General features: G+C 49.8%; 1 protein-coding gene across 2 annotated transcripts in view; it reads right to left on the bottom strand.

Moving 5' to 3' along the window:
* Positions 1 to 25750, bottom strand: part of GTF3C1 (general transcription factor IIIC subunit 1) — an 88381-nt gene that overhangs the window by 10863 nt on the left and 51768 nt on the right. For both annotated transcript variants that reach the window (XM_025370397.1, XM_025370399.1), the window contains exons 15-30: positions 24052 to 24333; positions 23605 to 23750; positions 22366 to 22463; positions 21778 to 21874; positions 21499 to 21676; positions 18734 to 18875; positions 18176 to 18311; positions 17374 to 17455; positions 17047 to 17235; positions 14843 to 15000; positions 13052 to 13194; positions 11538 to 11619; positions 9567 to 9679; positions 7275 to 7337; positions 5448 to 5541; positions 808 to 980 (exon numbers count right to left, since the gene is read on the bottom strand). In XM_025370397.1, the coding sequence (XP_025226182.1) occupies positions 808 to 980; positions 5448 to 5541; positions 7275 to 7337; positions 9567 to 9679; positions 11538 to 11619; positions 13052 to 13194; positions 14843 to 15000; positions 17047 to 17235; positions 17374 to 17455; positions 18176 to 18311; positions 18734 to 18875; positions 21499 to 21676; positions 21778 to 21874; positions 22366 to 22463; positions 23605 to 23750; positions 24052 to 24333 (2176 nt within the window). The remainder of the gene's footprint in view (positions 1 to 807; positions 981 to 5447; positions 5542 to 7274; positions 7338 to 9566; positions 9680 to 11537; positions 11620 to 13051; positions 13195 to 14842; positions 15001 to 17046; positions 17236 to 17373; positions 17456 to 18175; positions 18312 to 18733; positions 18876 to 21498; positions 21677 to 21777; positions 21875 to 22365; positions 22464 to 23604; positions 23751 to 24051; positions 24334 to 25750) is intronic.

Below are 25750 nucleotides of genomic sequence, written 5' to 3'. Positions count from 1 at the left end.
GGGGACATGCGGTCAGAGCAGTGTCTCCGTGACAAATGGCCTTGTTGGACTTGGACATGTATCTTCTGCTGCCACACCTACTTCCCAGAGGCCTGAGGGTCATTCGGGGTGAGGGTTTGGGGAGGAGGAAGTGTCTGCCATCACGGGCAAGGGATGGTATCAAAGAACTGAAAGAAGATTCATGGTGCTGTCTCTGAGGATCTGACTGCAGCCCTGTGCAGACCTGAGGGTGGGCAAGGAGAACGGTGTGAAGGGGAAGCTGCCAAGGTGGCGGCTTGGGAATGTTCTCAGGGACTCTGCATGTGGTCAGGAGGCTGGTGGTACAACGCCCTCTGCGGCATGAAGCCACACTGCGTTTCAGGAAGGAGCCCCAGGAGGATGCCTGTCTGAATGCACCTCTGCACCCCAACCCCGCACCGGCTGCTGGTGCTGCGAATGGGCCCAGGAGACTTCCTGGGTCTCAGGGCTACGCGGAAGAGGGACTGAGGCTATGCTGGAACTGGAGGGTGAACTTCCAGCTGGGCCAATTATTAAATTCAAAACCGATTTCACTCCATCTGATGGGAGAAACGGAAACAAACCACCTGCAAAATGGCAACACCACCAACACAAAGATGCTGCTAGCACTCACCTGATCCCCACACCAGGTAGGAGGAGAGGGGCTACAGGAAACCCCAGAGCCTGCGTGTTGCGCATGAGGCTGCGAGGGGCCCCGGCTCCTACATGCTTTCATGGCCACGATGCTTCCTTTGCTCCTCTTTATGTGGCTCAACCTTGGAGTACCCAGGGCTCCTGACAGGTACTCACCTGTAGTAGGTCTGGGATAGCTGGTAGGACATTGGCACGAAGGGCAGGGCCCGGTTCTTCTTGGGGCCCAGCGTGTGGTTGACCCGGCGCCGGTTGACCAAGCTCCTCTTCTGGCACTCCATGAAGGCCTTCACGAGAACGTGGTCCTTGTACTCCCGATAGAGGCGGAAAGTCTGCAACACAGTGAGGCAAGAGGCAGAGGCTGATGCTTTATAGAGGAAGTGACCGATCATGGGAGGCCCAGGCTGGCGTATGTGTGTGTTAGTGTGTGTGTGAGTGTGTGTATGCGGGGGAGGGTCGGCAATCCCAATTCTCGGACCATCACATCACACTTTCAGAGACCACAAAGGGCAGGGAACTGACGAGACGGGGGCTATTCACTCCCAAGCCAACTTCTTTTGATGCAGACAGACGGAATCAACACAGAGTCATCTGGTCTACCACTCTGTCCCCTGGCCTCCCACCCAGCCATCAGCACGTCAGGTGGGCTCTACCTTCCAATGCACTGGGTTCGTGCCACCTGCACTGGCCCATCTAATCATGCCACTGCTCTTTCTCACCACCGTCCCCAGCTGACTGGTCTCCCTCCTTCCCCACGTCACCTTCCCCCAACCCCTGACCATTCTCCATAGCAGCCAAAGTAATCCTTTGATGCCTACATCAGACCACACATTCCTGCCCTGCCTCAAAGCCCCCGAGGACTTCCCTCTGCAGATGTGACCACAACCAGGCCTTCACGACAAGGAGCCTGATGAGTGGGACCCTGGCCGCCCACCCACCACTCTGGCCTCACCTCCCCCAACACCACCCTTTGCTCACTGCACCAGCCTCCTGGACCCTCTTACATTTCTTGAAAAAGTCCAGGCATCCTACCTTGGGACCTTTGCCCTGCCGCTCCCCTAAATCTCTGCATGGCTGACTCCTCAACATTCAGGGCTCAGCCCAAATATTTCCCCTCAAATGACAAATCCTTCTCCATTCTCCTCCTCTGCGGTCAACTGCCTTATATTATCCTGTTTTATTTTCTCCATAGCAGCTACCTGAAATGATCTCATCTACTTACTCATTGTTTGGAAGTCCCAGGAGAACACAGATTCAACTCCTTTTTTTTGAGCCAGGGTCTCACTGTTGCCCAGGCTAGAGTACTGTGGCACCAACATAGCTCACTGCAGCCTCAACCTCCTGGCTCAAGCAGTCCTCCTGCTTCAGCCTCCTGGGTAGGCAGGACTACAGGCACTGTCTGGTTAATTTTTGTATTTTTTGTAGAGATGGGGTTCTTGCCATGTTACCCAGGCTGGTCTTTAACTCTTGGCCTCAAGTGATCATCGTGCCTCAACCTCCCAAAGTGCTGGGATTACAGGCATGAGCCACCATGCCTGGCCTAGATTCAGCTCTTGCTGCTGCCACCCCAGTGCCTAGGCGGAAGGAAGTGCCTCTGCTGAACACACCATGGGGACTTCATGGCTCAGCGTGCTAAGTCTTGTGGACCTGGGCCCCACCTAGTGGATGAGCACCTGAAAGGACTGTGCGGTCAGCAGAGTCTCTGTTACTCCAAGCTTCTGCAAAGGGCAAGCAACAATCTGTTCCTGAGTATCTAGCATCTGCCAGCCTCCGAGAGAGCTCCTACAGGACTGTCTCCTCAAAAGTGCTGGCTGAGAAAAATCCCTATCATGGTCTAAGGATTTTAGGCACTGCCTCCAGGACCTCGAGTGACAGAGAAGGTTGAGGCACACGGACTTTAAGTGATCCTCAGGTCACACTGTCAGGCAGGGGTGGGTCAGAGAAGAGAAGAGCAACCTCACCACTGCACCTTACTTCCAGCGGAGGGACACAAGGGGACCGGGGACCAGTGCAGTGGTCAGCTGGGGCTCTGAGGCAGCACTCAGGTATTCCCTGGAGCATGTCTGCCTGAAGCCTGTGCAACTCTGCTTCCCCAAACAGCACCTGTGCGCCAGTCCTGGGCATGCAGACCATCAGGCCTTATGGAGAAACACTCTCCATGTAGTGGACGGGAGAAGCTGGGAGTGGCCATTACACCATCATCCTTCCCTACAGCACTGGAAGGAAGCTGCATCTCACTCCTTGTGACAAGCCTTCTGTGCCTTTGATCTTCTGTTCCATTTGAATATAACTAGCGAATGGGTGTATTCCCACACAACAGGATAGGAGCGCTCAGGCCATGTGTGGTGAGTTGGGGGCTGTGGTCCACTGACTCACATTTCTAAGAGGCTGGGTTGTCACAGGCACAGTGAGCCCACCTGCAGCCTTCCACTGGCTTCCTGGAACCTTGAGGGGAGCCTCGCGGGGTCCCCTATGGGGCTCTGACTTTGCTGTTGGCCTTCTAGTCCTCACTCAGGAGTCACTGAAGAAGTCACTAAAGAAGTGTCCTGTTTCCTGCTCAGGGAGAGAGGCCATGCAGGCCGGTGGTCTTTCTAAGGTGACTTTCCATGCCCCTGGGGGTTGAGGCAGAGTGACTAGGCCTTCAGTACCAAACATCAGAGCCCAGGTGCCACCTGGAGATGGAACTGGAGGAAAAAGCAGTGGGATAATATTGGGGACAGGCCTGGCTGGAAGGCAGGGGGCCCGGCTTTTGCCACTGGGGCTGGGCTTTCTTGTTTGGAGGTAGGATACAGTGGGAAGGATCCCCAAAGTCCCCTCCAGCTCTGAGCCACTAATGAGCAGGACAGCTGGAAGGCCCACCCCATAGCCAGAAGTCGGAAATTTGGACTCCTATGTGTAATGTTGGAAAAAACATTTTTTGAAAAAAAAAATTGTGTTTTTCTTTTAAACAAGTGTGAGACCAATAAAATGCGGTCTGTGGACTGTTTATTTGGAACTTCACCTGATAACTATTTATTTTTTTCTCTGCAAGTTCAGGTTCAGACAGGGTTTTGCTTTCATCTACAAAATGCTGGGGTAGCAGAGGGGTGCATGGCACAGACGCTAGCCTTCCACTCCAAATGTGTACACCTGACCATAAGTGTAAAACAGGCCCAAGGAAATAAAACATGGGGTTCAAGGGATGCACGGCAAGGGTATGGAGGACATTTCTTGGGCGTCTCTGATTGATGGTCCTACGTGTCCCTGCAGGAGGCACAGAGAACCTCCAGGTGGTGATGAAAACAGGAGAAATCATATGCACACTCAGTCTTGGGTGTGCTGAGGCCTGGCCATGGCTGTTAAAGACTAGGGCCTGGGTGCTGCTCTGAAGCAGGGCATTCAAGCCCAGCCTGGCATTTTCGTGAACCAGCTCCATTTCCCTGTCCTCCCTGCCCTGCTGTGGCCAAAGTAACAAGCACGTGCAGCGCCCCAGCAGGGTCGACACTGCTGTTTCTGCAAGGGTGGCCCATGGGCCCCTTCGGGACTGGGGGAGGGATGGCACACTCTTATCAGGGCCCCACTCCGCTGCTCCTGACTGGAGTCTCTGAGGACAGGGCTTGGGCTCCACATGCTACAAGATCTCTCTGTGGACTCTGAGGCGCCCTGATGATCAGGTCCTCACCCAGCTGAATTCATCAGCGGGACTAGGAAAGTCCCTTTGTTTCCTCATTCTTTTTTCCCCTCATATTCCAAATCAGGTAACTTGTTAATGTAAGCCAGGAGCAGATTTTTAGGGTTAGTGATTAAATACAAAATGAATGGGTCCTCCTTAGAATTTCCTTTTGTGATGACTTGGGGGAGAACGAGGCCCTGGGTGGCACTGGCTGGGGCCCCTCAGCACCTCTCTGTTGGGGTCTTGGGTGATGACTGACTGAGCTATGTGGTCTCGGGCATGTGATTTAACTTCTCTGAACCTCAAGTGCCCACATTTGCATAAGAGTATTAAGACCACTGACTTCCTGGGCTCCACCAGGGGTTCAATGTGATTTCTCTTCCTCACTCTCATCTTCCTTCAGCCGCAGCAGAGTGGCCACATGGACTTGTGTCCTCGGGAGACAGATGACTCACTGCCCATGGGAGGGCAGCTTTCCCATCCAGTGACCTCCCACAACCAGAATATCTTGGCATTCCAAAGTGATGATTTGAAAAGCTACGCCGTACAGCTCAATTACTTTCTCAGGTCCTTTGCCATGCCTCATTTCCTTCCCTGCTTCATTTTCTGTCTTAAACGTAAGACTTAAAAACCTCAGCTCTGGGAGGGATGGTGGAGGTCACTGGATCCCATCCCCATGCTTTAAAAACTAAAGAGAGAGATGAGGAGAACCTGGCCAAGAGGTGCGAAGCTTCAGTTCTATGAGATGCTAAGCCCTGGAGGATCACAGCTTGGTAATGACAGGTGACAATCGATGCTGTACACTTGAAATGCACCAGGAGGAGAGAGCGCCAAGCGTGCTCACCACAACGAGAAAAGCTACTGTGTGGGGGGATGTATGTGCTAATTGGCTTGATTGTGGCGATTACTCTGCAATGTATACGTACATCAAATCCTTCAGTTGTATACCATAAACATACATAATAAACACAAATAAATACAAATAAAACAACGATAAAAAGATAAAGTTGAAGGATGTGTGGGCCGGCATGCTGGGGGAATCAGCCCCTGAGAGCCCACAGCAGAGAAGGGCAGGGGCCAGCACCTCACGAGGCTGGCCTCAGAAGGGTCCACATCCCTGCTGTGCAGCTAGGCAGCCGGTACCCACCTGGAATGACTGGTAGGACTTCATCTGACTGTCCGAGAGGGCCAACGTGCTCTGGATCAGGTTCTGGAGCACCAGAAAGTGGATGTCATCCACGCTGAAAGAGAGGGGGCGGCAAGGCACCATGAGGCCACAGGCACCACTCAGCTCAGGCAGATACAATTCTTAGGGAAAAAATCTTGAATCTCACAAAAGGGACACAAATGCCAAAACTTCACAAAAGAAAACACAATAAATGATGGTTTCTAGGCTTTACTAACAGGTCCATTTTTGCAGGAGAAAAGTTTCTATTTAGTGGACAGGGGGTGACCTACCCAGAATGGGTTTACGTGACCACTAACAAATGTAGTTAGTACTTCTCTACAGAGCTAAAATCAAAGTGACTATTGATTATCCAAGATGGAAAAACAAAACCTGAGCTTTTGGAACTGAGTTTTGCTTGGAAAGCTCATGGGTTGAGAGTTTAAATCCTTTCCTCAATCTACGTTAAGGCTTGGCCAGTGATAGTCAAGGCTAGGGGGTCAGCAACTTTTCCTCTAAAGGGCCAGTTAATACATGCTTTAGTCTTGGTGGGCTCTGTGGAATCTGTTGCAACTATAGCTGACCCTTCTGCACTGTGGACTGAACTGTACAGATCCACTTACACACGGATTTTCTTTCACCTCTGCCACCCTAGAAACAGCAAGATCAACCCCTCCTCTTCCTGTGTCCCTTCAGACTACTCAAAATGAAGACGACAAGGATGAAGACCTTTAAGATGATCTACTTCCATTTAGTGAATAGTAAACAGATTTTATCTTCCAATTTTGTTTATTTTTTGAGACAGAGTTTCGCTCACGTCACCCAGGCTCGAGTGCAATGGCATGATCTCAGCTCACTGCAACCTCCGTTTCCTAGGATCAAGTGATTCCCTCCTCAGCCTCCCAAGCAGCTGGGATTACAGGCGCCTGCCATGCCCACCTAATTTTTGTATTTTTTAGTAGAGATGGGGTTTCATCATGTTGGCCAGGCTGGTCTTGAACTCTTGACCTCAGGTGATCCACCCGCAGTGCCCTCCCAAAGTGCTGGGATTACAGGCGTGAGGCACTGTGCCCAGCCCCTTATTTTTGTTAATAGTTTCTTTTCTCTAGCTTATTTTCTTGTAAGAGTACGGTATATTATACATATAAAATGCAAAATATATATTAATCAACTGTTTGGTATTGATAAGGTTTCTGGTCAACAGTAGGCTATCAGTGGTTAGGTTTAGGGAGTCGAAAGTTACATGTGGGGCCAGGAGTGGTGGCTTACGCCTATAATCCCAGCACTTTGAGAGGCTGAGGCGGGCAGATCCCTCGAGGCCAGGAGTTCGAGAGCAGCCTGGCCAACACGGAAAAACCCCGTCTCTACTGAAAATACAGAAATTAGCTGGGTGTGGTGGCAGGCGCCTGTAATCCCAGCTATTTGGGAGGCTGAGGAATGAGAATTGCCTGAATCGAACAGGCAGTGGCTGCAGTGAGCTGAAATCAAACCACTGCATTCCAGCCCGGGCAATAGAGCAAGACTCCGTCTCAAAAGAAAAAAAAAAGTTCTATGTGGATTTTTGACTGTGCAGGGGGTCGGCGTCCCCTCATCCCCAAGTTGTTCAAGGTCAACTGTACTCACCTCTGATGTTCTCGCATAAAAGCAGCACAGACAACATACAGAATGGGCATGGCTGTGTGCCAATAAAATTTTATTTACATAAACAGGTAGTGGGCCGGATTTGGCCCCAGACTACCCCAGTGCAATAGGCTGTCAGCCACCAAGTTAAGTAGCTGAGGAAAAGCTACTCTATATATCAGCACTTACCTGTTAAGTTCATCCTCCTTCCTGGTTTGATCTTTTTCATCCCCAATTGCCAAAACTCGGTACCTGCAAAAGAAACATAAGAACATGTCAATGAAACAAAGCAGCTCCTCACTAAGCAAGCGGATGCTGACTCAAGATGGCCATTTATTGGCTAAAGTGTTGGGAGTGGGAGAAATGTTGAACTCACCAAAAGTCGAGCGCTGTACATGTAAATTAAAATGCGAATATACCCTGTTCTGCCTGGTAGAAGGAGGGCTGAGAAAATGTGCAGTGTTCACCTACTGACAATTATGTGGCAACACGGAAAAATGTGAATTGGCAAAAATCCACTGTTAATTGTAAAAGGAACAGGATTTAAAACTGTGGGTGTGTTACAATCCAAAAAGAAAAAGCACAAGGAAGAAAATGTCCCAGAAGTAATCTAAAAAAATTATTCTCATAGAAAAAGGAAAAAGGTGGTCCCCAGAGGCTGGGAAGTGGAAGGGAAGGAATGAAGAAAGGAAAGATGTAGAGCGAAGGGTATAAAGTTACAGTTAGACCAGAGGAATAAGTTTTCATGATTTCAAACTGCATGGTGACCACAGTTAAGGACATATTACACATATTTTGAAATTACTAAAATAATAGATTTTTAAGGTTCTTATTGCCAAAAAAAGAAGTTGGTGAGGCGACAGATATGTTAGTTAACTTGATTTCGTCTTTCCTCAATGGACACATATATCAAAACATCACACTGTACCCCAAAAATATATAAAATTATTATTCATCAATTAAAACAAAGAAATATGAAAATCCCCAAAGAGTAGCCATATTAGGTGTTGGAATTACAAACTATTTCCCCATTTCTTTTTTGAGTTTCATGTAATATTATTTTACTGTATTCATACCATGCAAGTAAATTTAAGAATAAATCATAGAACTGTCTTTTTATAAAATATGGCAAATTGGCCATTTGTAGGACATTTCTTCATTTTCTACTAAACCAATGGAAAAATTAATCTTGATTGCAACAGTAAATTCCTCTTATAATTTAGTGCCAAGAAAAATAAACTTTTCAGAAAAATGTGAAAACCACCTTTGCTTCCTGGGTTCAAGTGATTCTCCTGCTTCAGCCTCCCAAGTAGCTGGGATTACAGGCGTGTGCCCACCACACCCGGCTAATTTTTGTATTTTTAGTAGAGACAGGGTTTTACCATGTTGGCCAGGCTGGTCTCGAACTGCTGACCTCAGGTGATCTGCCTGCCTCAACCTCCCAAAGTGCTGGGATTATGGGCGTAAGCCCCCACGCCTGGCTTGGAACCGTTTTCTATTTTGCCTTGCCTGCCAGAATGCTCAGGATCACAATCAGTATTAAACTGTTACACTTGCAACTTTTTCTTCTCTCTAAATGGTTCATGGACTCTCCTTTAAAAATCTCTGTCTTCTTTTATGATTAAAAGTTGCCCCATAACTCTACTAAGAATATGTGGAGATATAAATTACAAATCAGTAAACAGGCCATTGGACTGACCTGAAACCATGCCATTTGGGAATTCTGGGGAACAATTTACTGCAAACCAAAAACAAAACTCGGAATGTGGGTAAAGGAGATCAACTCTGAAAACGAGTACAAACTGCTCTTTAGGCACGGCAATACAGTGGGCGCAACATACATTATCTGTTGAGTGAATGAAGGAATGAGGTCTTCAACTGAAATGTTGAGAGCAAGGGTGTTGTACAGTTCACAGGCAGAACTGATGGATGCCATCATTTTACAAGGAGAAATTCAGAAAAACAGTGGCTCAAGGGACTTCTTGGGTGAGGATGGTGGAGAAAAGGGATCTACATTTGGAAGATGCTGAGGAAACAGGCCTAGTTCACAGAACTTCAGATTTAAAAATTGTACAGGGTTCTGTGCTCATACCCAAGAATGTTCTTCCAAACGTCGAGTGGTTCCAGACCCTCCTATGTTCAAATCCTGGCCCTGATGCTTACAAGCACTGTGACCTTGGGCATGTTTCTTACATAGGAATTTCCTCATAGGTAAAGTAAGCAAGCTTAGCAAAAAGTACACCAACCAAACAAGGAAGCCTGAAGGACCAATGGGAGAATGAACATAAATGCCCGGCAGGGTGCTAGGCCCCACTCTGCGTTCAAGTCACCCATGAGAGGAGAGACAGGAGGGCCACTGCAAGGCCAAACGCAGCCAGGCGGGTGCTGGGCACTTCCTGGACCTGCTGATAAGGGATACAGGGCTGGCCTTTCCCTCTTGCCCTGCGAGGGCCACATGGAACCATCCCAGAAGCCACTTACCTGGCAAACAGCTCTTGCAGTGTGTCTGGGATTTCAAGGTTAGAATTCCTTAGGGCTGAACTGAACTTTTCTTTAAGCTTCTCCACAAATTCTTTAAACTCGTTGGCACAAACCTTTCAACATGAGAGCATGAGAGGTTAAGCCCTTACTCTTCCTGAAGGGAGGTTTTGCTAAGATGCACCAAGGAACATCTTGTAACAAACTCCTGCACCAGCTAAGTCCGAGAACCACCGACCAGGTGCCTCCCCTGGGCACCTGTCATCTGTCACCTGTCATCTGAGAAGCTTGGTCTATATAGAGGAGGCAAAAGACCCTCACCAGTACGCTCAGGAAACTGGGGCACCTGGTGCCAACTAACCTGCAGACAGCCTCACACCTGCATCGCTGGCACTCTCCCAAGTCCCAGGTGAGAAGACTCAAACGTGCCCCACACAGTGCTCCCTCACAGCCTCCCTCCCAGGCCTGGTGCTCCCTGGTTCACCCGTGTAGTCAGCCTTCTTCCTCTGCCCCAGCCTCACACTCCACGGGTGGCCCCGAAATCAATTTCCTCCTCTATACGCGCACTGCAATCGTCTCAGTCCAGACCCAGATCTGAGGAGCAAGCTGGTCACGTCACCCGGTGTGCAATGCGCGACATGGTATGCTCCCGCTCCTCCCTGGCCTGGTGGCTGTGCAGGACGTGGTCCCTGCTGCATCTCGCTGCTATCCTGATGCTGTGCCTGCCAGCCCTGCACTCCCTCTCCCCTTACTGTCGCTACCCCAGCTGCTGTGGTTTCCAGTCTCGCCCAGTGCTGACACCTTTGCCAAGCCCGCTGGCAGACACTGTGGGTGTCTGTGGGTCACCTATTCCATTTTTCCCCATGCTTTCTGATTAGCCAGCCTCAATTTGCTGTGGGGAGGGAGGATGCCCAGCCTCCTAGGATACACCAGGACAGTTTAAGCCACTCATGGCAGCCTGGGTCCCCTGTGCTGTGTCCCACTGTTTCCCAGCCACGTGGCCCAGGTCTGCCAGGGGCTCCTAGGAAAGGCTGCCCCTTGAGGCAAGGGCCATGTGGGTCTATTGCAGCCCCTCTCCCCACTGCTCCCTGTTCTGGGATTCTGTTGTGAGGACTTGAGCTCTCATAGTCAACATTTGCAACCAGGGGGTCACTGGCATAGGATGGAAAGCTGGCCCCTGCTCCTGGAGGGGAGTGTGGCGGCAGGAACTTGGGAGCCTGATAACATCTCTGCTCCCCTGCACCAGACCAGGACTACCCTCAACTGCTTGGCATCTGGGAAAAAGGAAGCCGTATACACCATTAGGTTAGGTTTTTCTGTCACTTCCATCCAAAAGCATTGCTGAGCCTGCTCCCCGACCTCTGCGGGCCTGTGCCTTCCTCTTCCGGGAGCTGACTGCACTGTCCTGCAATGACCATGTACTTCTCTGTCTGTCCCACTTGCCTGTGGCTTCCTTGGGGAAAAGGCTGCCTCTCCTTGTCCACTGGCCTTACTTGGCACAAGTTCTGCCACACACACTGTAGAGTCCAGGGTTAGCACAAAAACGAAAGATGAGCAGCCTCTGAGGCAAAGGGCAGGAATTTGGGTCAGCAGACTGCTTCCCTCCTTGTCAGCCACCGCCCTGGCCCCTCAGGACAGAAAACTCAGAAAGAAAACACACACCCAGTCTGCAAGCTTTCTAGGAAGCCTGTAATTTCTGAAGAGATGTTCTATTTTCTAAACAAAACAGGCCCAAGGCATAGCAGCCCTTCAAAGTGGCCTGTCAGATTCTAATCATCTTTAAAAACAGATGCTTGAAGACAGATCAAGTCAAGGCCAACACCAGAGAGCTGACTCAGTGATTTCTCAAGTGAGCAGGAAACAAAGTCCACGTTCCTAAGGCTGGCAGGGTCACTGTGGGACGAGAGGAGCTGACCGAAGTCTAGATGCCCCAACCTCCAAGCAGACCGAGCCCTACACCCACACAGGACCTACCTTTGGGTCATCGTAGTCACCTCTTCGATTCATGAAATCTCCAACAAGCGCTTTATCCTGGTACACCTCGGCCAGGCACACTCTGCAGGAAGAGGAGACAAAGCTGGAGTCTGGGAATTGCAATGATGCCGTATTCGGAAACTTCAGAGAGCTCCATTCTCACGTTTCTGGCCTTGGTTGACCGTGAAGCATGAGTTACTTATATGCCTGTTGCGCGACTGCAGCTTTTAAGAACGAAGGATTTGGGGTCAGCCAAGCCTGACCTCAGTCAGGTCTGTTCACACTTTACACCTTGGCTTCTCTGAACTTCCGTCCTTCATGGGTAGCCGAGAACACTGAGTCCCAAAGTGTCTCTCACAGGGGTTTGGCCAGGACCGTATGGGCTGACCTACATGAAAGTGTATCATACATTTAAAAACACCAAACAGGCTTTGCAGTTTATTATTCTTAAGTTCTCTAATCTACTGCAAAGCAGGAGGTGTGTCCACTCCACTAACCTTCACATCCCCATGATATAAGGAGAGCCTGACTTGCCCAAAAGAAAATGCAGGAGAAGGCGACCAGCCTTTGCTGGGCTCCCATCCGCCAAGCACTGCTGCCTTCATAAAGAGCTTGCCAGGTAGAGACTCATTCCGCTTTACAGCCTGGTAAGGCGAGGGGACTCCCTGAGGTCACACACACAAGGGCGGTGCAGGAGGACAGTTCTCAGCTCTGCCAAGAACATGGTAGAGGGCATCCTGTCCAATGATCCCAGGTCCTGCCTAGCTTGCTGCTGGAGGGAGCCACCAATCAGAGCTCTCAGGAGCTGCTCTGAGGGCTGAAAACAGCAGGAAAAGCCAACCTCTGCCTCAGCCTCCACCACCTGCTAGGCACATGGTATTCAGCGAGTCAGCCTATCTAGTCTCTGCTTCTTCATCCAAATAAAGGCTAACACCACCTACTTCTCAAGGCCACTATAAGGTCCAAGCAATACCTTGCATGGGAAAGCACCGAGAATCATGCTTGGCCCTCACCCTCAAAAAACCAAGGTCCATCTCCCCAACAGACTCCAACACTTGGCCACCCCATCAGATGCCTCAGTGTGCTCCAGCCGCACTTTCTGCCAGACTCTTTTTTTTTTTTTTTTTTGAGACGGAGTCTCGCTGTGTCGCCCAGGCTGGAGTGCAGTGGCCGGATCTCAGCTCACTGCAAGCTCCGCCTCCCAGGTTTACGCCATTCTCCTGCCTCAGCCTCCCGAGTAGCTGGGACTACAGGCGCCCGCCACCTCGCCCGGCTAATTTTTTGTATTTTTTTAGTAGAGACGGGGTTTCACCGTGTTAGCCAGGATGGTCTCGATCTCCTGACCTCGTGATCCGCCCGTCTCGGCCTCCCAAAGTGCTGGGATTACAGGCTTGAGCCACCGCGCCCGGCCTCTGCCAGACTCTTAAGCAAACGGGATGAAGGAAGAGTAAAGAATGAATGAGAAGTGCTGACGTAACCACGTCCAAGAGTGATCAGGCTTCAATGAGGCTTACTTATAGTTGAGATAGGCCTGTGGGTTTTTGACTATGTAGCGAGCTCTTCGTCCAACGGAATGAGATGTTTTATCCAAAGACTCTTCGAACGTGGCATGCAAAATGTCCCGTACCACCTGCCAGGTGACAAATGGGCCCTTCACCTGGATCAAACACAGAGCCAAGACAAAAAGTCAGTATCCTCAGAGCCCACGTCCTGGGGAATTACCATTAAAAAGTGGACAAAATGTGTTTTGTGCAGCCTCCTTCCTCAGAGAATCCCCACAACTATCACCTCACAATATATACTGGTCCCACCATGTGCCAGACACTGAGGGAGATTCTGGGCAGACAAGCACGGGACGAGGCCTCAGTGACCAGCGGGAAAGAGTGTATTCTGGCAAGTGCCATGTGTGACAAAGGTGCCCAGAGGAGCAAGGGGGAACTGCCTGAAAGGGTGCTGTATTAGAGGAAATCATGGGGATGTAAAATGTGTTTAGTTAGAGGTCTTAGTGTCCTAATTATGCATCATGTATGCTCAGAAACGTTCTGTATGTTGTGCTTGTATGCCACGTTAGTAGAAGCAGAATGTACAAAATTAGTGGACCTAGGAGAACATCTTGGTCAATAACACAGAAACGCAAGGCCGACATGAGAAAGCCGCTTGATGACAGTTATTTTCTTACATCCCCAAGGATGAGGTGACCCAAGAAGGCTATAAGTTCCGGTAAGTGGTGACAGTCCACCAACACTGACCTATGCAGGACCCTCCTGCCTCCTCTAGCTGTACCAGGGCTGAAGTAGAGGGAGGGACGCCCCTCTCCCCCATCAGCTCTGCAATGACAAAGCCATTGCAGATGCAGGGAACAGAAATTAGGGATGACAACATGTCACCTTTCAGGTTCTTCCTTGGAAAAGAGGTTGGGTTGGAATTCAGGAGAGGACTGAGGGATGAGAGAACAGTGGATAAGCGGTCAAGACAAGGGATCTAATAGTTTGCAGGCAAGAAGCATCTGGGCACAGAGCCTCAGCTGGGTTTCTCCTGCCTGGCCTGGCTGAGACCCGGAGGCACACCTGGGCTCCTCTGAAGCTGCCTTGTGGCACTACTGCCTGAAGGGGCCCTGGACTGGCCTGGCAGAGCTTTTTCCTGGAATGCAAATAGGAGGTCTTTCTGCCTTGTGGACCAGCCACGCCAGTGAGCCAAGAGGTACCAGAGGTGACAGAAACAGTGTGAGAAGTATCCGGTCAAGAACAGAGAAAGAGCAGGGTAATGACATGCAATTGGCAGATCGTTCCAGACATGATGGGCAGTTATAGGAAGGTAAATAGGAGCTTTTCAGGCAATGAAGGTGGGAGGAAGGGAGCAGGACAGGGTTAGATTCCTGGTGAGGAGAGAGAAAGAACAGCTCTGAACTAGTTTGCCTGCAGCTAGGCAAACATTTATATGTATACAACTGAAAGCTAAAAAGAAATGTAGAAAAACAGAATGGTATTAATTTGTAGGATTAGCTGGGCATGGCGGGGTGCGCCTGTAGTCCCAGGACTAGGAGAGGCTGAGGTGGGAGGATCACTTAAGGCCAGGTTGAGGATGCAGTGAGCTGTGATCATGCCACTGCACTCCAGACTGGGTGAAAAAGTGAGGCTCCACCTCTCTAAAAAAGAAAACGTGTAGGATTCTGGGCAATGCTTTTCCCAGGGGCCAAGCAGAGCAGCTGAGAGGAGTGGTCCCTGGCTGGGAGTCCCCGGGAGGCTCAGACAGGAAGGAGCTCCGAGAGAGGGGCAGGCCCACCTCTGGGCTGGGCTGGTTGGTACCTTGGTGTTGAGGACATTGCTGGCAATGCGGCACAGCACGAGCAGCCCGTCCTCCTGCATGGACCAGGTGACGCGAAGCCGCGTCATCCGCTGCAGGGCGCTCTGGTCGGCTTCATCATGGTAGCGCAGCCTTTTGCTTTTTTCTCCTGGGAACTCTCCTAAAAACACCAGAGGGAGAAGGGAGGAGGCCTCTAACACCTGGTTTGGAGCTGTCACTCTGCAGAGGGGCAGGGTCCCTACCCAGCCAGTGAGATGTGACTAATGGTATTGGTTATTACCCATTGTGTCTAAAGTCACACAACTAACTGCAAGACTCAACCCTTTTGATAGATTTTATTTCTTTTTAAACCCCTTTCATCATTTATCTTGATAAAATTTCACAGGCACAGGTTGGAAGGCTCAATGCAGCCTCTAGTTAGTTATCTGCCAGTTTCCAATCTCCCCCACTGTGACAGAGTCCTTTGAAGGCATCTTGTACAGAAGCCTATGGCGCGTGCTCGGGGCGTATCCACCAAGTGAGCAGGACCAGGGACTGTGCAGTCACCGGGCCCCCACACTCCCTTGCTCTGTGACTGCACGGGCGTTGTGTAGACTTGAGTGCATCTGGGGACAATAAGGCCTCTGCTCCAGGGCCATGGAGAGGGTGGAAGGAGACTGCATATAAAACATCCAGCACAGAGTGGTGGCTACTAAATAACTAACATCAGCAGTGAGATCTCTGTACTTAATAACTAAACAGCACCACCACCACCACCACCAAAGCAGCAATCTACCATCAGGGAATATTCACTGTGTGCCTAGCATTGGTTTATGCTTTTTTCAATGTATTATCTTAGAATACTACTTTATAGCAACCTTATGAAATGGATACAATTGTTATCACTGTTTTTTGTTGAGGAACACAGAGACAGTGACTTGCTGAAGTCACATAGCTGAGTCAGCTGAGTCAGCAGCAGAGGGAGGATCTGAACCTTGAGAGCGTAGCCATGGGGTTGCCAAGGTCTCCTGCCTAGGCGAGGTACTGATAGCACCTTCACAGGATAGACACCATATGCCACTGCCAATCTCAAAAGGCTGTTGAGCGAGTGTCTTCCAAATTAAGGCAGAAGAAAAGTGGGGCAAGGAAATTTGGACTCGAAGAGACACCATCACATTTTGCATTGTGATAAATTCTGGTTTTTGAGCCAAATTGGTGCTACACATATCTACGAGAGGCGAAACTGAGGGGGCCATTTCAACTGATGGAATGCTATTTGTTATGAATGCCAGCCAAATAAACCACTAAAAACAGGTTCCTGTTTAAACATTCTGTCTTTATCTGAAATAGCTACTGGCCATCAGTGGCTGCTGTTAAAACTCGTGAACCACTTAGGAAATACAAAAGTGGTCGAAAAACTAGATGCTGGTCTCCTTATCACCCCCTCTGCTACAAATACTGGCTGGATGAAGAACTCAAAATGGCAGTCTAAAAGGCACCATACAAGGGGTGCATCAAATCAGAAGGTGCTGCAGGCTTACGCGACTCCCAGCTTCCCTCTAATTTAAAAATGTAATGGGCCCAGCATGGTGGCTCACTTGAGGTCAGGAGTTTGAGACCAGCCTGGCCAATACGGCAAAACCCCGTCTCTACTAAAAATACAAAATTAACTGGGTGTGGTGGCATACGCCTGTAATCCCACCTACTCAAGAAGCTGAGGCAGGAGAACTGCTTGAGCCCAGGAGGCAGAGGTTGCAGTCGGCCAAGATCATACCACTGCACTCTAGCCTGGGCGACAGAGTGAGACTGACGCAAAAAAATAAAAATTTAAAAATTAAAATGCAACATGCCTTTGAACTTTGGCTTGATTAGCATAAACACAGATATTAAAAGGTAAACCCCCCCCAAAATTAGGATTTGGGCTAGTTGTGATGAGGCTGTTGCTGACATTTTTTCAGCTGAGATGAAACTAGGCATTTGAACTGAATGAGTTCCTAAAGTCAGAAGCTCTAAAAGGGAAGCATATGGGACACTCGAGGCTCTCTCGTCTGCCAGATGGATGTGGAAATAAAGCAACCATCACAGAGAGTCAGTGCCACACATCAAGGGAAGGTGGAAACTCGCGTTGAAGGACAGAGCTCAGGCCCGGCTGGAGTGAGGCTGTTGCATGTCTCCAAGCCAAAATGTAAAGACAAGACCCAGTAAATGTAAATGATCACAACTTAACCTTTCTTTCTTCTCTTGATCTTCTTCCCAGGGTCCTTCTTCAGCCGCTTCCGCTTCTGGCTTTTCCCACCCCTCACTCTCCGGTTTCGGTCCAGCGAGGGCTCTCGGTCCACCTCAAACTGCTCCTCCCAGTCAGCACAGAGCTCGGAGCCTACTCTTGCTTCCCCCCAAATATTCAACCTGCTGTTGCCTAGACATAATCACAGGAGACAACAGTTTCAGGATGAGTGCTATAAAGGACAGGAAGACCAAACTGAACATAGGGTGGTCGTTTAGGCCCTGAACTGGTACCATATTTACTTCTGGGGTGAACCCTCAGCACACGTACCTCTGGCACTGAGAGGCAATGGGCGCTTAGACAGAAACGTCTGGAGCCTCACTGTGAGTCCGTTCTCTGCGGCAGTGTTCTCCTGTGAGACAAGCACAGCACTGGGATGAAGCATGAGCTTCCACGAATCCCCAGCCGCCCAGAGTAACAAATGCACCAAGGTCTCTTAGGAGCTAAGGGCCGCTGTGCACCGACAGCCAGGGGCTGGAGTCTCCTGCCACCCGCTTTACCATTGCTCATGTACTCCCTCCTGGAGGACCTGTGTCACCCAGATCTTCTGATCCTTCTTTAAAAAGGAATACCTGGCCGGGCGTGGTGGCTCAAGCCTGTAATCCCAGCACTTTGGGAGGCCGAGACGGGCGGATCACGAGGTCAGGAGATCAAGACCATCCTGGCTAACACGGTGAAACCCCATCTCTACTAAAAAATACAAAAAAAAACTAGCCGGGCGAGGTGGCGGGCGCCTGTAGTCCCAGCTACTTGGGAGGCTGAGGCAGGAGAATGGCGTGAACCCGGGAGGCGGAGCTTGCAGTGAGCCGAGATCCGGCCACTGCACTCCAGCCTGGGCGACACAGCGAGACTCCGTCTCAAAAAAAAAATAAAAAAATAAAAAGGAATACCTGTCCACGTCACAGAGTAAGTTAGAATCCACTGGGAAAAAAACAGGCCAGGCACACGTTTGAGGGGCCTGACGCACTTTCAATACAGAAGCCAGTATTTGTGTCTCTGGTCAGGCAGGGAGGGACAGGAGGGTGAGTAGCGAGGACCCCTGAGATTGTGATCCATTGTGACACATGCCCACCTTTTTGGCCTGGTTGATGATGTAGCTGGTCCAGATCCAGTTGCGCTTGAGGTGTCCATAGAAGCTGGAATCAAGCCCTGCGGCACCCAGCCCATCTCCGGGGATCAAGCCTTCATCCACCACCTCACGACTTCCACTAAAAGACAGGAAATCAACAGAAAAGAACGCTTCTTGGTCATCACTGAAAAAGAGAGCCCATGGCTTGGGGTGAGGGACATTAATTATAACCAACTTTCACCTTTCCAGAAAAACACCCCAGAGGTAGCAATGAAGAATTTGGGGGCCCTAAGTGTTGACTCTTTTTCACTTTTGCAAGATAAGTCAAAAATCCAGATTTTTATATAAAATTCCTAAAATAATTTTTGATAACTGATTACATTTTTAAAAACAAGATGTGGGCTAAATAAAGTATGTCTGGAGCCAGCCATCTGCAGCCTCTGCACCAGAGAGACAGGCCGTCTGGCCTGACATCCTAAGCCAGACAAGGGCCGGCAGGCATCTGAAATGAGCACCACCGCAGCCCAGTCCCGGCTGGCCGCGCTTGGGACGGACACGCACGTGGTGTACTCCAGCATGGCGCACTTGCGCTCCAGGTTGTGCTTGTCCATGGCGCTCTCCTGCTCCTTCTGTAGGCTGCCCTCCTCGTCGCTGCCCTGGTCTGTGCTGCTGTTCTTCCTGACGCGCGGGCAGCGCACCACGCCTGGAAAACCAAACATCAGGGTGACTGATCACACCTTCCTGCTGCAGCTCTGGTGGCTACTGCCTGTGGCTGAGTGGGGAAGAAGAGTGGATTCCCCGCCTGTGAAAAGGCTCCCTGGCCACTGGGAGGTCTGAGATTGGTAAGACCTCTTCATACAAAATATCCATACAAGAAAGTCAGAGGGAACAGAGGAAGAGAGTTGGAGTACTGGTGGGTGACCTGAGGAAAGGATTTATGCCAGACTGAACTCACTAAAGACAGAAGGCAGGCAAGGCAGTAGAGAGAGCCCGGCAGGCTCAGGGAGTCTAGCGCAAGGGAAACCCAGGCCTTCCTGTCTCTCAGAAAGTCCCGGGAGCTGCTGGCGCCAGGGTGGCAGAAACGATGGCCCTTGCTGGTGGAGGCAGGAATGGGGAGGGGCCTGCATAGATAGATTGCTGAGATGTACTGCATGAAGCAGGCCTGGGCCCCACCTGGCTCCAGGAGCAGCCAGATGTCTCCTAAGTGCTCAAGAGGTTTGCTAATGGAGTTGAGAAATGATATCCAGTTATTCTATAATACAGAAAATTGCATTTCTTGCAAAGAAATATAAGATACCACTAAAAGCACTGCTTGATAGGTGAGGGAAGGTTTGTAGACTCTAAAGACTCTCTCCTAGCATGCTCGGAGACCTCGGCTCGATGGCATGGCTGGTGGGGCCTGGGCCGCGGGAGCTCAAGCCCCACACCCCGCAGCTGGAACTTTACATGAGACGCCTTGCCCAACTTCACCTTGGCCCATATGGTGGTGGCAGTGGAGTTCTCAGCTTAGAAATTAACTAAGATTCAGGGAGGTTACAAGTAGCTTGCCCGAGGTCACCCGTTTGAATGGACCCTTGAAACTAACAGTATTTAAGGCAAAGTTTCTCATATAAATAACAGCAGCACAAGTCTGCTTGTGAAAAAACGCAGACTCTCTGGGTAGGGCCCAGTAATCAGCATTTAATATGTTCCTCAGGTGATTCTTACGCAGGCTAATGTTCATGCAGCACCTACTCTAAAAGATGATTGCATCTCATTATATGATGCTTTTTCCCTCGTCCTTGGGGCAGAACCTCTTCAAATGTTTATTGAATGAAGGGATAATCAATGCCTGATTAATGGGCTCAATAAGCCTCTGCCATTTCTGCTCATGAACACCTAAAGGGATGGAAATTCACCAATTGTCAGGCCTGAAAAACTCTGGTGCAAATTCATGCTGGTTCACAAATTTTTATCTACATATAAAATGCAGGGGAATTAGGGCATTATTAAAATCTAAATTGGCAAAAGCCTAGCTCACTGCTGAATGCCGAGGATTCTATGAAACACAATGTTCTAAAATATGTCTGGACCCATGAAAGTTTCTAAATACAAGTGCTATTACTCTTGGCATTAAATAATTCTGCCAAGTAAAATGTGTGACTCCCACTTTGCAAAAATCAAAATGTGATACTGGATCTTCCAGCTTCAAGAAGGGAGGAGCAGAATGGAACTCCTCTTGGAGGTGCAAGCTGAACGTGATTTCCTTTCCCTCCTGGTAGAGGTGGCAGGAAAAGGCCAGGTGGAGAGAGGCCTGGAGGAAAAGCACTGCAGGGGAGGCTCTCTTGCTTTCTGCAGACCCTCCATGCATTTGATCCACATTTACAGGAAGCCAACTGTGCACCCGGCCTTTGCGACACATCGTGGCGATGGAAGCCAACTATTCTAAACACGAGGAACTCACAGGATGAAATGGAATGATGCTAATAAAGCTGTGGACAGGCTTTCTCTGAGAGGTGATGCCTGAAGTAGGAGTGGGCATCTGAGAAGCAAGTGAGGGAGGGAGGGCCCTTCTAGGGAGGGAGAGGGGTGTGGGCAGAGGCTCCCAGCAAAGCCCAACTCAGCAAAGTCACCAGCACATCGTGTCAGTTCCCTCCAAAACACCTCTAGTCCTGCCCTGTCCTCCCCACTGTCACCAGTGGATGCCACTCTCCTCCCACCCACATGGCCTCCTCTCTTTTTCCAACATACCACTCAGGGCCTCAGCTTGTGGCACTGCCCCTGCCTGGGATGCCCTCCCCAGCTCTGGCCCTGGCTCTGCCTCATCCTATAGGATTCAGCTCCAATGTCTCCTCCACAGCAAGGCTGCTCCTGAGCCCTGGAATAAACACCCCTGCAACCAACACCCGGGCCCTCATCGCACTCCTGTGAGCTGTGTCTCCTCTTCACACTAGATTCCAAGTCTCATGGAGGCAGGGCGGGGTGTGTCCTCACTGCAGCATGGTCAGGCAGAAGAAGTGACACACAGCAGGTGTTTAATAAATACCTACTCAACGAACAAATGAAGACAAAGTGCAGCTACCTGGGCTCAACTGGGTGGGGGAACTGGGAGCACCCAAGTGCAGCTACCTGGGCTCAACTGGGTGGGGGAACTGGGAGCACCCCACCCATTCAAGGCCCACCACTCTCCTTTCTGAGGGAGCCCCAGGGGTGCTCTGGGCCTCTGGGGAGCACTCAGAACACACCACTGGTGGAGGCGACTCCTAGGCTTTTCTAGCCCTAAATCCCAGTTAGCACACAGAAAGGAGCAAAAGCAGCCAGGTCCAGCCGAAACAGCCGACACCCACCTAGTGGGGTGTTGAGGCAGACGCACTGCAGGTCAAACCAGTAGTTTTCCACATCCTGCATTGAGTTCAGGACATAGAGGCGCCTCTCGAAGGGCCGGCTGCTGCGCGCCAGGTTGTAATGTGGGTCGCAGATGGTGGTGTCAACAATGACTGCATTCTTCTTCAAGAAGATAAAGACCTAACGGGAGACACCAGACAGGGAGAACCCATATTGGGTTTGGCTGCTTGGAGACTGTTAAACAATCAGAATCTCCTTCGTTTCGACTTGAGAGACATTACCTGATCTTTATCCTGAAACTTTTCCGTGGGACCAAACTGTAGCAGCCCCATGTAGCACAGCCTCTGAAGGTTCTCCACCACCGAAAAAATGTAACGCCTAGAAAACAGAGGGGGCAGGAGGTTCCCATCACCCCACACTCGCAGCCAGCCGCAGAGGTCTGCATGTGGGGTGAGGGGTGCGACTTCCTTCTTCTCTTTTCCACCTGGTGGTCACTGGAGGACCGGTCTCAAGCTGACACTGTACTGAGGCCCAGAACTACCCAACCTAACACCCAACCAGGGCCACAGAGATCAACCCGACACTGGGGATTTGATTTGGAAAGTAAAAGTAATGAAAGGGGAAAACAAAAACATTCCTGTACTTGCAGACATTAGCAGCAGATTTTACTTTAAAAGAACCTTCAAATCAAGTAATAAAATGTACCAGTCCATACTTCCATTAATATTAATAACTTAATAAAAATCTTGAGTTTTTGCAAGCTGGAAGTTAGAAACCTTTTCCTCTTTCTGGTGAATGATGGCTCAGAGCCCTGACTAAAGGGTTTGTTTAGACCTGTGGCCACTCTGGATCAGGTTCAATGGCCTCACCTCTTGTACAGAAGCTGCTGCCGGATGGGCCTGGGGAGAAAGCGGATCAGCGTGTGCTTCTTCAGCGGGTGGTTCAGAAAGTCCTCCAGGTTGTCCACCTGAAGAGGTGATGTGCAGGTTCAGCTCGCCCTGGCCCTCAAGAAACTTGAAAAAGTGTTCGCCACTATTTTCTGAACATAGTCTCCCTGAACCTGCCCACTAGGCTCTCCTTCCTGCCTCACCAAGTGCCCGTGCATCTCTGCCTTTGGCCTTGCTGCCCCTCCCCTCCAGCCCAACTACCACACTGCAGGGAGCAATAAACAGGTGCCCTCCTACCCTGCTGGTGGGCATAGAAATTGCTAAACCTTTCCTGGGGGCAACACAAGAATATATACATTTATATTAAACAAGAAAAGATGAGATGGAGAACACGCGTTCCTTTTGAAGCCAGTGATTCTGCTCCTATCCTTACCCGAAGGAAATAATGATGGAGCCGCCAATCTATGTCTACCAAAAGGTATTCATCAACATGTCATAATAAATACCTACTCAACGGTAGCAAGAAAGTGGAATTTAAATGTCCAAAAATAGAAAATATTATAGTTAAATAAATTAGATAAGAATACCATGAATCTACTTAATATCAAGTCTAAAAAAGTTAATGATGCAAAAAATATGAAACATTCTTTAGTCAAAAGCACAGACAATAAGAGAGAATACAGTTTCAATTCAGTTTTTTTTTAAAGGGAGATCACACACATACCCGTGTACACACAAGTATACACAAGTATGTATGGCATAGCAATGAAAGACTACAAAAAACTTACCAAGATAATTACTTAGTAGTAATTATATCTCTGAGTGATACAGTTATGGGTAATTTCTATTTTATCTTTCTCCATTTACCAAATTTCTAAAAACAACATGTTTTATTGTTGTAATATAATTGTCTTCTTTCTGTCTACCTACCTACCTACCAATAGATCCATTTAGAAGAACGACTCTTTGAAGTATTTATCCCGATCAACCACCCACCCATCCACCCAATCATCTTTCTAATCTAATCTAGTCTAATCTATCTCAAACAAATCCTTAAAGTATTTTCCCTTGACTGAGCATCCATCTATCCATCCATCCACCCATCCATCCATCCATCTGGGCAACCCTGGGTCTTCAAGTATCCTCCCTTGCCCAGGTGAGTGTAGGCCTCCCAGCCCAGAGCCGAGGGGCCAGTCCTGTGATGGCTCCTGTCACCAATACCTTGTAGCTGACTTGCACAATCTGGACGAAGATGGAGAGGGGAAGGCAGAGGAGGATGTCGCTGACGAGAGCCCAGCCAAAGCCGAAGTCCCTGTGGACTGGGAGCGGGGGGATGTAGCGCATCCACGAGGCATCGTCCACATACACTAGGAAAAAACTCACAGTTACCCCCGGCAGCCAGGATCCCAGTCACCATGGTGACATATGGTGACATCATCTCCCAGGAGGTCTTGATGTCCTTACCCCCAACTCGAGGAAAACTCTACTTGTCAGGCAGGAAGGAAGATGAGGAAGAAAGCCTGCAGGTTCAGGAAGTGTGGATTATGTTTCCATTTGGATCAGAGGCTGTAGCCAGTTTATACAAGGATAAGGAACCATCATGTTTCTCCCTGGATCCTACTACTGGGCCTGCCTGCCCCAGGTGCAGGAGTGGCAGGGGCCTCTCACCTGTCTCCGTGGCGAGCTCCACTTCAGCCTCCCAGGTAACACTGCCTTGGCTGTCTTTAGATGGGGCTTCAGAGCAGGCCTCCCAGGCATTTCCAGAGGAGGATGGCCGGATGCCTGCCCTGCCCGACTCCTGCTTTATCGTTCTCCGTTCACTGATGAGGCTTGGTTTCTCCACAGTGCTGCTGCCAGGGTGCCCGTAGATGAGGTACCACAGAAACATGTGGACCATCCGCAGGCGAGGCATTTTGGGCAGAAACCCTAGAGAACGCCCCAGTCCGGGAACTAAAGCAAGAAAGGGAGAGGGCAGTGCTTGAAAAATCCCATATTGAATTCAGTTTAATTCATTAAAAAACGATTGAGTGCCATTATGTGCCAGGGCCCAGAAAGATGGCAAATATTCTTACTGTCTTAGAGCTTACTTTCTAATGGGCAAGGACTGATAATAAAATATAAGATCTAAAATAGCCCATCAGATGAAAACAGCTGGTGCAGAAAATAAAGCACGGATGGGAGGAGGGCTGCAATTCTACAAAAGGAGAGGCCTCATTGGGGAGCCTTAGAGTGAACTCCAGTTGGTGAAGGAGCTGGCGGCAGTGCAGACCCCTTGGGGCGTGCCTACAGGGCAAATGCAAGGGGCCTGAGGTGGGGGTGTGCCCCGCACATTCCTGGAAGGGGAGGCAGAGCAAGGAAGGAGAGTACAGAATCTGTGGCAGAAGGGCAACCGAGCAGGGCATCAGCAAGGAGGGTGGGAAGGTTTGGATGCCCCTCCACACCTCACATCGGCATGTAATCCTCAGTGCTGGTGATGGGGCCTGGTGGGAGGCGTCTGGGTATGGGTTATCCCTCATGGCTTGGTGCCATCTTCATGAGATCTGGTTGTTTAAAAGTGTGTGGCACCTCCCCCAACTCTCTCTCTTGCTCCTGCTTTTGCCATGTGATGTGCCTGTTCCTCCTTCACCTTCCATCATGGCTGGAAGCTTCCTGAGGCCTCAGCAGGACCCAAGCAAATGCTGGCACCATGCTTCCTATACAGCCTGTAGAACTATCAGTCAATTAAGCCTCTTTTCTTTGCAAATGACCCATCCTCAGGTATTCCTTTATAGCAGGCTAAGAACGGCCTAACAGAGGGCCTGAGAAGCTACTGGATAAGGATTTCTGGCTTGATGAGAACTGTGCCAAATATTCCATAATCTCAGTTTTTGTTGTCTTTTTTTTTTTTTTGAGACAGAGTCTCGCTCTGTTGCCCAGGTTGGAGTGCAGTGGCGTGATCTCAGCTCACTGCAACCTCCACCTCCCCGGTTCAAGTAATTCTGCCTCAGCCTCCCAACTAGTTGGGATTGCAGACACCACACCAAGCTAATTTTTGTATTTTTAGTAAAGACAGGGTTTCGCTATGCTGGCCAGGATGGTCTCAATCTCCTGACCTCATGATTCACCCACCTTGGCCTCCCAAAGTGCTGGGGTCACAGGCATGAGCCACAGTGCCCAGCCATCTCCATTATTTTAAAGGGGCTTATTTCTTTGTTGATACAAATGCACTGTTGCTTGGTTTTCCCCAGTGAGAGATGACGACTGCGAGAGGAGGTAGGCACAGCAAGAGGGTACAGGACAGGCAGTCAGAAAAGGCCCACCCGAGGAACACCCGTGCTGCCTCTGGTCCATTCGAGTGCAAATGCTGTCTAGCTGCACACACTCATGC

This window comes from Theropithecus gelada, chromosome 20, assembly GCF_003255815.1.
Source record: "Theropithecus gelada isolate Dixy chromosome 20, Tgel_1.0, whole genome shotgun sequence".
Classification (NCBI taxonomy): domain Eukaryota; kingdom Metazoa; phylum Chordata; class Mammalia; order Primates; family Cercopithecidae; genus Theropithecus; species Theropithecus gelada.
The sequence above is the reverse complement of the archived record's forward strand: the minus strand, read 5'-3'. Positions and strand labels throughout refer to the sequence as shown.